The 12,552-nt window shown below is 33.6% G+C and overlaps 1 protein-coding gene and 1 long non-coding RNA gene across 2 annotated transcripts; one reads left to right on the top strand and one right to left on the bottom strand.

Annotated features, from left to right (window-relative positions):
• Positions 1-1,749: 1,749 nt before the first annotated feature.
• LOC107016694 (uncharacterized mitochondrial protein AtMg00810-like) lies at positions 1,750-2,847 on the bottom strand. Its single transcript, XM_015217087.1, has 2 exons — positions 2,743-2,847; positions 1,750-2,010 (listed from the first exon to the last, which is right to left on the bottom strand). Exons 1-2 carry the CDS (start codon positions 2,845-2,847, stop codon positions 1,750-1,752), a joined length of 366 nt encoding a protein of 121 aa, XP_015072573.1.
• Positions 2,848-8,840: 5,993 nt separating this feature from the next.
• LOC114076727 lies at positions 8,841-10,647 on the top strand. The gene is made up of 3 exons (XR_003577713.1): positions 8,841-8,956; positions 9,506-9,618; positions 10,448-10,647. It is a non-coding gene; the product is annotated as an uncharacterized LOC114076727 (long non-coding RNA).
• Positions 10,648-12,552: the final 1,905 nt, after the last annotated feature.

The raw sequence follows: 12,552 nt of genomic DNA, 5'->3' as shown, positions 1-12,552 counted from the left end.
CACATGTCCCCTTAAGGATATTATTCCCCTATAGTATCCGAGGTTTGATTTGGAATATGTCATCCCAGGATAGAATGATCTCAATCACCAATGTATTGATACCCAAAATGCTGGTGTCAGCAAGCCACTCAACAACAGTAAATTACACTCAGAATACTAGATTTAGTAGTAGTAGAAGAAGTTCAAAAATTCTGTTGTTAAAATGAAAAGAAATCCCTCAATTTATAGAAAACAAAGGGTAGTGAAACTTTTATAAAAGTCATGACTTTCGGAAAGGTCATCACCTTTTATAAAAGTCACATCTTTTCATAAAAGTCAAAACTTTGCATAAAAGTTAAAACTTTTCATAGAAGTCACAACTTTTCATAAAAGTCGCAACTTTTCATCAAAGTCACAACTCTTCATAAAAATCGTAACTCTTCATTTTCCATTCACATCTTTTGACACCCAACAAACTCCTCTTTTTTCTTATTTGAATGATGAGATAATGAGATATACACCTCCATTTTATACATCTCCTAGGTCTACCAGACGGTGCATACTGCTACCACAATGAAAACATCTCACCCGCTGAATGAACTCTCACATCTCCTCCAGGGTCCACTATTCCAACTCCTCAAGGTATGACCACAGGTTCTAGTGGTTCTGTAGCCCCCATCCTGAATAAGGGGCACCTCCCAATCAATACAAGTAGATGGAATTATGCATCACCAATAACTAGTGCGTGGCAGACAAATATTCCCCCGCTTCTCCTTGGACGGACCATCTAATATACACACTTCATTCGGTGATCGCCCTGCTTCATATGTACAACATCAAGGTCTGGATGGAAATAAATGTCCCCTACTACTTCTAGAAGTTTAATTTCAGTTCGTCTCATAGTAATGATTGGGACCAATTTACCTCTCACGCAATAAAGATTCAGTTGCATCATACTCTGATGATAACATTGATTCTCTATGATCTGTTCCCGTGACCACTCAGGTCCCAGAAGTGTCAGTGGATTGCAAAATCATAAATATGCAGGTTTTCTAAAAAAGACAAAAAGAATAGTATCCTCAAGATCTGCTCCCAGATCCATTTGAAATGGAAACCAGACAAATGGTGTTTTATTTCCTCTTCTTCGTGGGGTTCTTCATGCTAATAGATTCCTTGGAAACACTAATCTACCTAGCTAGCAATTTGGGACTTATATTGGCATCTTATTTTGCTTTATTTAGTGGATATCATTGTCGTGAATGAATGTATTAGAGAATCGATGTAAACTAACACTGTTCCATTGATTTATTACTATTCCATGAAGTGGAGCTTGAGAGAAAGAAGAGGAAGAAACAGAGAAGATATTATTTGATGATTAAAGAATTACATCTGTGCGGACTACTTATATTCAACTTTTAAGATTAGCTGACTAACTATCTGACAAAATATCATTATCACTTAACTACAAAATTAGCTAACTAATTAACAACCTGTCACTCAGTTAGCTAACACTTAGTTACAGCTAGCTTAGTATGTACTATATTCAACCCCCCTCAAGTTAGGTGGTATGAAGATATCCTTAAGACCTAGTTTGAACAAAAAGTAAGCATGTTGGAAGGTAACCAACCCCTTAGTAAGTATGTCTGCAGGCTGCTATGTACAGGCCAAATAAACTATGTTGATCAATCCCAACTGGATTTTTTCATAAATAAAATGACGGTCAATGTCAATATCTTTTTTACATTCATGGAATACTGGATTGACTGCTATTCAGATTGTAGACTTGCTATCACATGATATCTCCACCGGCAACTGAATGGACAATCCTAATTCCTCAAACAGACCAATGAGCCAAACAACTTCAGCAACTGTTGAAGCAAGGCTCCTATACTCTGCCTCTGCTGAGCTTCTAGAGATAGTAGACTGCTTCTTTGATTTCCAAGATATAAGTGAATCACCAATCTTCATTGCATAGCCACTCACTGATTTTCTAGTTGTAAGACATAACCCCCAATCAACATCAGAATAAGCCTATAGCTTAGAGGAAATAGTAGATGACACGATAATTTCTATTCCAGGTGATTGCTTTACATGCTTCACAACTCTAGTAGCAGCTTCCATGTGATATTGTTTAGGTCAATGCATGAATTGGCTAAGATTTTGGATCGCAAATGAGATATCTATCCTAGTTACAGTCAAATAAAGTAACCTTCCTACCGGTCTTTAATGTGGACCCGAATCCTTCAACACAGGATTATGTTGTGAGTTGATATGTTGATCAAAGGCGACTGAAGTTAATTTTTGGTTGACTTTCATAGGTGCTCCAACTAGATTATTACCTCCTAGTCCCACGTCTGAAATGAGATCAAGGGCATACTTCCTTTGATGCATCAAATGCCTTCACTGTTTCTAGAAAATTTAATCCCCAAAAAGAATCTAAGTTCCCCTCTATCTTTAATCTTGAAATGAGTCTGCAAAATGCTCCTAGTCTCTTGTATGAGTTTCATATCACTTCTTGTTATCAACAGATCATTTACATAGATCAAAACAAACACCTTTATTCCCATCTGCATTCTTAATGAACAAAGAGTAGTCCAAATGACTTTGAGTAAAACCCGACTCCACCAAGGCTGTAGTCAATTTGATATTCCATTCTCTAGAGCTTGTTTGAGCCCATACTATGATTTAAGAGATTTACAAAACACTTCTTGCTTGACCATCTGTTGCTGGAACATTGAAACCTTAAGGCAACTCCATGTATACCTCTTCTTTTAAATATCCTTGAAGGAAAGCATCGCATATATCCATATGATGTATATGCCATTTTAGAGCTACAGCCAAAGCAAAAACTGATCTAACAGTCACCATTTTTACTACAGGTGAAAAATTCTCTTGGTAATCTAGTCCCTCTCTTTGGATATAGCCTTTTTCTACCAATCTTGCTTTATATATCTCTATAGGTCCATCTGCTATGTACTTGACTTTATAAACCCATCTTTAACCAATAACTTTCTGTCCTTGAGGTAATGAAACTACCTCCAACATCTTGTTATTTTCTAGAGCAGTGATTTATGCTTTCATGACATCTATCCATTGTGGTACTTTTACTACTTCTAAATAGGTACCAGGTTAAGTGATTGTTGAAGCTAAAAAATTACATAAGAAATCCTTGTATTGAACTAATAAACCTGTGTAGCTCACAACATTGGATATGGGATACTAGCACCATTTGTTGTTAGTCATCACATAATCTTTGTGCCAAAGAGGTGGTCTAATGGACCTATGTGATCTTCTATCATCAGTATATTGAGAGGGTGCAACATTGTACTCAATTGGAACTATAACATCATCATTATTTTCTTGTATATCATCATCTCCATTTCATTGTACAACAATTATGAGGGACTTTACTTTTAATATGGAACTCTCCGTTGTAAATTTAAATTTGATGGGACTACAATGTAAATATTTAAACACCAAAAGATCAAAATGAAAAATAAAAGAAATGTTGTACAAGCGAGGGCCCACGTGTTTTCTTGTTTCTATAAAAAGTTATAAAAAAGGTTGATATTTTTGTTGATGCTGAAATGAAAACTAAATTAGTTTTGCATATCATAGTTCTGCCTAAATCTAGCCATCTTTAGTTTAAATAAATTGTTTCAAAATAAAATAATATTCTTTTAAAAACTAAAGTAAATTAAAACGGACTCTAGAGAATGTTTTACGTATTATTTTATTCAAATTTTCTTATAATGAAAAAAGTTACAGATATAAATGAAATTATAAATTTTATTAAATCATTATTTACCATATGCATCAATAGTAAACCTTATATAAATTAGACTAAAAGAACATTCTTAGAATGACAATATTTCATCAAAATATATCTTTGAGTAGTTATATTTTTTTAAAATAAAAATTTCCATATTAGTGACACTAAAATAAAATAATTATATTTTTCTTCGAAAGTTTTGATATTTTAAAAAAGGTAACAGTCATAATTTCAGATTCACAATTTCATTAACCAAAATAGAACGAGTATATTTTAGAATCACAACAATTATAGAAGAAGATTTTCATTATAAAAGAAACTCACAACATGCATAAATGAAAAAAAGAAGTCATAGCAAAATTAATTCACCAAAGGAAAATAATAACATATTCAATATAAAATCATATTAAAATAAATTTACCAAAATAAACTAGAATAATAATAACATATTCAGTATAATCTGATAAACTGATATAATATTTCATAAAGGGGAAAAGGGCATGATATACCCCTTAACTTTTCCATTTAGAATTGAGATACCCTCGTTATAAAAATGTCTTATATAAGGCATCCTTGTGTGGTTATAAACTTTCTGTTGTGGAATTATTGATGCCATTATAAGGCGTGTCACGTGTGTCCATTGTGGGTAATTGTTATATTAAGAGTGTCAAAACTAGTGTACCACTTGTGCAAGTGTCACGACCCACAAGTACACTCTAGAAGTTAGAGCATACTTGTGTCGTCACACGGCAAATGAGACTTCAGGAAGTCTCATCTAAGCATATCGTATTGTTCATTGCATAATAAACATACTAAAATGAGTAAGAATTTAAAACTTTCTTCACACACGAAGAACTCTTTCATAATGTTACACAAGCGGAAGACATTTAAAACAGTAAATCTTTACAACATCTACTTGAACCATCTAAACTTTAGAGTATACAACACTTGGGACTAATCACATACAAGACAATAAAATAAAGACTATGACATAAGGGGCATGTGGATATTGTCCTTGAATCGATGAGGACTCACCAATACTTCATCTTCAAGCCTTACAAACCTATCCATCCTCCATGGTAAATAAAAAATTCCAATTCCCCACACTTTAGTCAAAAAGTGAAAAGAAAGGGTTAGAACATTAGATGTACTAAGTATGGAAACCATGCAAAAACCATGAAAAAGGGATATTTAGTAAATAACATGCTTTTCATGAATTTCGAATAGAACAACATACTATAAGCATAAAAACAACATTTGACAACTTAGAAACACATAAGAAATAATTTAAGCAAATAATCACATTTTTGGAAATGTTACAATGAATTCACTTCAATGTACAGTGAACTCAATTCACAGTTACAGTGAAGTTCCTTCCCTTCACTTGGCACACCTTATAGCATATAATTCCCTCACTAAAAGCCATCATAAGACTCACTTAAGCAATAAAAAGAGAGACCGCCCATACACCCTCTCTAAGCACACCTAAATGACCCTTAAGACAACCCATAATGAGATCAATATACATTTAGAAGACATCAAACATATGAAAGTGACCTTCTCCTACCAAAGGCTATCAAAAGACTTACTTAAGTAAATCAAGAAGATAACTTCCATGATTGACCTCTTAAAGAATACTTATGTAATCCTTAAGAATACCTAAGATTGGATCATGTCCACATAAACAACCATCTTCCCTAACTAGACTCATTCTTAAGACTTATATAGGTAAGATAAGAAGGGACCATTCCTATGCCCCCTTCACACCTTAACTAGACAACCCTTAACTACTCTAGAAAAGTACTTATTCATTTTAGCATACTTTCTTAACTTAAGTAATTACGTTTATTAGTTCATTTAAGACTCATTTATCACGTAAAGGACATTCAAGTAATGATCTTGGACAAGACCTAAGGACTATAACTAACACCTTCAAAGCCTATTGTGCAATGTCTAGATAGTGTTCATAGAACTTGTCTAATGCTAGTAGGTAACCCATATGATGAGAATAGAAATAACTGACATACACCATGGTAGTAAAGCATGGAATCCTGAGTTCTAACCTACTCCGAAGGGTGTTCTACTTGCCAATGGTAGAACTTGGACACATCCCATGTAGGCACATGGTTAAAGAATATGAAGGACATGCTTTGTAATCTAGTGTCATTCTTAACTAGAAGTAATTCCTTTACCATACTCATTTGGTGCTAGACTTCGTTCTCATTGAGTAATTCACATTAAAGGTTCATACAATTGGGTTCCATATTTAGTTCATAACCCAATCACATTTACCCTACCAAAGAGGTCCTCTAGGGTTACCTTCCAATGGCGAGAAGAATCTCATGATGACTTTCTTAAGGTTTAATATGATGCCGTTCCATCCAATCAAACTTAAGATCATCATTCCTTTACTTGAAAGATACCATTACGGCTTTTGGTTTCAACTTTCATAACCTTACCACTAGGTTCAAGGTTTCACATAAAGACCCTTTTAACATCATTCAAGGTCATATATCATTCATACATTCAATACTAAGAGACTTTAGCATCGTAATTCAAGGCATCACATATTCACTTTCATACATCTATCAAGTAAGGGACACAAGTCAACCAAGACAAGACAACACATACTTCCCTTTAACAAATATTACATGTCATTCTTAAGTCACTTAGGAATAACCATTATTATCTTTAACTCATCCTATACACTACCATATCATCATAAATATTACTATTGTAGACTCCTATAGTCAGTAGGAACAACCATGCATCAACCTTAAGACTACACACACAAGCACATATGCATAATCTACATGATTTCCTAACATACATAGAAAGAACACATACTTTCACATTACTTCACATATAGATAGATATGCTCATACTTCACATAAATCAATCAAAAATCATCATAATACTTCAAGTAGTGCCAACAAGGACATAATCATCATATTGCATAAAGTAACGCCGACAAGGCCACATCAATTCACATAGCACCGCCACCATAAGTGGACCATACCAATCATAACATAATTGAAGTCTAATTAACATAAAATAAAAATAATTTGGGCAGCATAACCCCACTCCATCTTACCACATCGAATCCAAAGCTAATTCATCCAATTCCATACCATAAGGCCCTTACCAATTGCCATGAACATCAATTCAATACATAAACCATAATACTCAATGAATCTAAGTCAATTCAATATATATTTATCAATATAAGACCAATGATACATCGATTGAATACAATTATTACATCAATCAATAGCCCATAGAAAACTACACTAGAATTCATAAGCATTAAGTCAATATAATTTCAATAGGCTTAACAATCAAAAGATCAAAAAATATACAATACTCAATTGATTAAATTGAAACAGCCTATAAAACAATAAATTATAATTTATAAATGAATCAAAAGCTCATAACGATCTACACATTAATTCATCAATATCAAAGCATTATCTCATAATCCATATTTTAGTCAAATTGAGAGATTTGTGAAGGTCAAGGGTTCATGGAGAATTTCATTGGAAAACATAAATTATACATCAGTAACATTATATCTTAACGTTTGAAAAACTTTCATGCAAGAACCCAAGACTTAGAGTAGAAATTGAACTTTTCATCTTTTTGAAATCTTTGAAAATCATCTTTGAAATTGGCTCTAAGGTGATAGCAAGCCTTAGATGAAGAACTACCATACCTTGTTAGAAGAAACCAATGAAAATTGAATAATAAACTCCATTGAAGAACCATCTTCAAGCTCCATCTTCACCTTGCACTGTCATGGAGGTTTTTGAGAAACTTTAGGAGGGAATGTGTTTTGATTTGGGTGTTAGGGTTTAAATGAGAATTTAATGACTTATATACTATTAAAATACCCATAAACACTCAAAACATACATCCAAACTCTTATTGGGGTGTGGGGTGAATTTAAAACTTTACCCCCTCAACTTTATAGTAAAGCTGCGCAGGACAGCAGCATCGACGACCTACCATCGACGGTCCGAGGTTGAGTCCACGCCCTGTCGATGGGTTCTCGTGGTTTGATCCTGCTGCTCCTCAATCTTCAATGTTTCATGATCCATCGACGCCACCCATCGACGGGCCATCGCCTGGTCGAATGGCCGTTGATTTTGTCGTCGTTTGGTGCTGCCTGGCAGTGTTAAGCTCCAAGTCGGGGTCCTCATTTAGGGCCCCTTTGTGGGTCCTATTCTAAGTTGTACCCAAACGTTTCCAACACAAATATATTTTTATACGAGTTTAGGACCTATCACAAGAGTTTCATCCCAAATGAACACGTAAAACTCAACAAAACATGCATAGACACACAAGGTCGTTTCAAGGCAAACCTTTCGAACATCATGGACGGTCTTGGACGTTTGACCTCCAAACTTTACGAAGCTTCACACACTGAATATATACACCATAATAATTGTCATAATGACCTTGTAACATCATGAATCACATATAAACACATAAAACCACATATGGGGCACATAGGTCACTTAGTCGTCGAACATCTTGGTTTTCCCTTGACGTTTGACTTCCAATGCACCTAAACACTTAGAGATTGTCTCAAAACCACATTATAAACAATTTTAGAACCTTAGATCATCATTACAACCTTTTTAGGCTCTAGCTTCACCTAAGTCATTTTTGGGGTCTTATTGGAAGCTAGTAAATAGCTTATGAATGGTATTTCTCACGTGTTTTTGCCCTATAATAGGCTTGCTAACTTCATTATGAGATGATACTAAGAATTGAAATGATATATAACTTTTATCCTTCCCTTAATTATTGTTCTCTTTCATTAATTACTTTTATTTTATAACATTTTCATGTGTACATAATTTTAAAATAATTATTCATCTTATTATTTAATATTAGTATAATTATTTCCCTTTATTTAGAAGTGGGAGTTAGAAAGTACTAACACAACATCAAATAGTTGTACTACAAGTAACGAAAATTGTACCAGAAACTTTGGCCCTATTTCTTTGTTTATTTAAGGCCATGTGTATATATTTAAGTTCACTCCCCCAATTTCCCCTTTTTTTTTGGAAAGAAACGTATTACCTTGTTTCTTTACCTAAGAGATCTTATTTTCACTTTCTCCCCAAATTTTTTCATCCACAGCCCTTTTGTCAACAAAAATTGATGCATTCCATAACTCGAAATTGGTCCTTGAAGAAGGTTGGTCAAAGAGCCCTTCGTATTTTATCCTTTTTTTGGTCAGTTTATTTTTCTAAATATTTGGATTGAATAATGTGCAGAAAGTTCAATACTTAGAAGAAGAAATCACATAGTGATTCTATTTATCTTATATGTCCGAGCTTTTAAGAAACCGTATTGTTCATGTTCATGTTCATGGAAGGCATAGGAATGTCCGATGAAACTTCACCAATTCTCCATACCAACTACCTCTTTTCCTCTTTTATTTTGATCTTTGTGCTTTTATTTCTTTAGTTTTGAATTTGAGTCATATTTTAACAATTGTTTATTCGATTGGTTCGATTTATTACTCAATTTTACTTATCTATTTGGTTTTTGTGTTTTTGTAATTGCATGCACTGTATTTAGGGTTAATTCGATATTTTCCTTCTAGTTCTTTTCCCCTTCTCCTATTTGTTTCCCTATTTATTAGTTTATATTTTTTAAAAAATTGGTTATTGAAATTTAGTTTTCCTTATGCTTTGTTCTTGATGTGAGTGTTTTTAAGATTTATTAAATTTTCATGTGTAGGTCTTTGTATTTATTTCAAGGAGAAATGAGAGGATTTCAATTATGATATGTAGGGATGGGCATAGAAACTTCATATTCAAAAAAAATCTACTCGATTTCTCCAATTTTCATAGGTAAGTACATAGATTTCTTGTCTACGATCTAGATAATTATACTCTTTTACTATGCGTCATCTTTTCTAATTTGATTATAACAATCTTGACATAGTATTGTACTTTCTCATCATATTCAACTCTGTCCGTGATCAAATTTTGTGTGTTGTCGATATTTTTATTTCAAAACATTTGCTATATTTTTTTAATGTAGAATCTTATGTGAGATAATCCCTTTTGTGGGACTAATCTTCAAGAGTTACATTCTGTTACCATTATAATTGCTCTTTGTTTGTTTTTCTCCATCATTAGTACACTATTAAGCCTTGAAGGAGTTTTAAAGCTTCTTTGTTCACCTATATTTTTCATTTCATGTTGGCTAAATTAAATGGACTGTAAATCCAACCATCTTGGAACTTGACGAAAATAAAACAGATAAGAAGCTAGGGAAAGCTGGATTACCTTTTAGTGTACATGTCTCTTTTTCCAAAATAGGCACTGATTAAATGAATAATGGATACGCTGATAAATTTTTTTGGTCATTGGTGTCCTCTTACAGAAATTAGGATCTACATGTGTTTTTATTCAACGTGTTTCTCATTAGTTTCACCTATATATTTCGGTACGGTTAGAATAAATTGTGATCTTTCTTTATCGTTCATTAAATTTAAAAGTTGTGTATGGACAATAATGTTTTATACTTGAATATAAAATGATTCTACTAAATTTGGAGGTGTATGTATATCTTTCCGATTAAGGCAAATCACTTTTGTCACGCGTCCCTCTGCTATTGTTGTGTATATACTTTTCTCCTACTAATCGTTTTCTCCAATTTCTTTTACATTTACAGGCAACACAATCTGTCACTTTCTTTTAGTTATTTCAAATGAGTTTGTCTTTAATTACATAGGTTCAGTAATATTTTGTAGATATTTACTTCCTTATGGATTTGACATGTTACCTCTGCTAGATTGTGAAGATTTTCTCTTTGACGTTATGGAATGTTTGTAACTAAAATAACATTATATATAATTTTCATTTTTTCTCCTTCCCTATTCTTCATCCAAACATTGATTCACTATATAATGAATTCAAGATTCCATACAAACATTTCTTATATTCACCTATTTTAGTCTCTATGCTATCTTTACCTTGCAAGATAAATGAAATGAATTGATAATCCATAATGATATAGCCCTCTGAAAAATGATGTGTTGAATTATTGTACTTTTAATAGGAAGTTGATGTATATAAATCTCTATGGGCAAGCATACAAAACAATTCTTATGATAATGCTTTAAAAGACGACATTAAAGTTCAAACAACTTCTTAATATTTGAGAGCGTCTTCAATGAACTTATGTATATAAAATTCTATTGTAGTTTAGTGACTTCTGTTAGACTCCAAAATGTAGAAATGACTTCTCCTCTGAATATGTTAACAAAAGAAATCATCTTGGTTGGACGTAAACTTTGGTACAAGGTATGTACTTTTGAATGTATACATAATTTTGTGTACCTTTTTGTCACGACCCAAAACGAGCCGCGAGTGGCACCCACACTTATCCTACTAAGTGAGCGAACCAACCAATCTAAACCCCAACATTTACCAGTATATCAATTATGAATAGCAAAAATAACGCGGAAGATCCAAAACTTATTGACGTAATCAATTAAATAACTTCTAAAGTTTAATACTTATTATCCCCAAAATCTGGAAGTCATCACATCAAGAACATCTATCCTCAAATTACCAAGTCTAAGAGTATTTAAGAAGCTAAAATAAGTAAAAAGATGGTCCATGTCCGAACTTCAAAGACATCAAGACGTGAAGGAGAGAATCCAGCCCGAGCTAGGAATGATAGCTCACCTTGATGTCTGATGTGCTGGAGACTGGCTAGAGTTGAGGGCGAGTCGAAGTCGATGGTGCACTTGCTGCACTCCACAAAACAACAAGAAAAAAATACAAGTAGGGGTCAGTACAAGGAACACGTACTGAGTAGGTATCATCGGCCAACTCAAAATAGAAATCAGTATATATTAAACAACAGTATAAAATCAACTACAATACTTAACAGGTAGCAAGCAATAAACACATGAGCCATTGACAACAACACCATGATAGGTACACCCTCAATCACAACATCAAACACACCTATGAGGACTCAGGCCTCCACACCATACTCATTTGGGAAATAGGTTCTTAGAGTTTGATTATATTAAGTTAATTCAGGATTCCTTTCCTTTAATGTTATTGTGTCGGAACGTGACACTCCGATCCCATATATCGTGTCGGAACGTGAAACTTCGATCCCATAATACCGTGTCGGAACGTGACACTCCGATCCAATATTACCGTGTCGGAACGTGACACTCCGATCCAATTATCCCATCATTTTTATTTCATCAAGCCTTCTTTATTCAAGGCGTCATTTTTAATAGAGAGGATTCAAGATTAGAAATTCAACACTCTCATAATTCTAGGCCAACCACAAACCACACAATCAAAAACATACAACCACACAATCAAGTACATAGGAGACTTTACAATATCATTCAATACATATCAATTGCTATTAAGAGTTTACTCTGGAGTAGCATAAACCATAACCTATCTCCACCGAAGAACCGAAATCAAGCGAGCTACCTCTCCAATGCCTTTGCTTTCCTCAATGCCTATGAACCTTTTCAATCTGAAGTCTAGGTCGCTCGCTCCCCTCGTTCGTTCACGCTCTTCTCCTCTTTTTCTTTTATTTTTCTTCTACAAATTCTTTTTACCCTAATTATCATATAATCAATTATAAAAGGTAATAAAAGTAACCCATTATTTATTTTAAAGTTATCTCCTTTAACCCCCAACTAACTCAATTATAGAAATTACCCCACTAATTTCATAATAATAATCATGAATAGTCCAAAACACCCATTTAAAATTTTTAGCGGAAGTCTGACTAAG

This window comes from Solanum pennellii, chromosome 4, assembly GCF_001406875.1.
Source record: "Solanum pennellii chromosome 4, SPENNV200".
Lineage (NCBI taxonomy): Eukaryota > Viridiplantae > Streptophyta > Magnoliopsida > Solanales > Solanaceae > Solanum > Solanum pennellii.
Note: the sequence above shows the minus strand (reverse complement) of the source record. Positions and strands in the feature narration are given on the sequence as shown.

Coding starts and splice junctions, on each gene's coding strand:
- LOC107016694 (XM_015217087.1), bottom strand. CDS start 2,847: ATGGTGACTGTTAGATCAGTTTTTGCTTTGGCTGTAGCTCTAAAATGG. Junction 2,011..2,742: donor AAGGATATTTAAAAGAAGAG/GTATACATGGAG, acceptor TCTAAGCTATAG/GCTTATTCTGATGTTGATTG.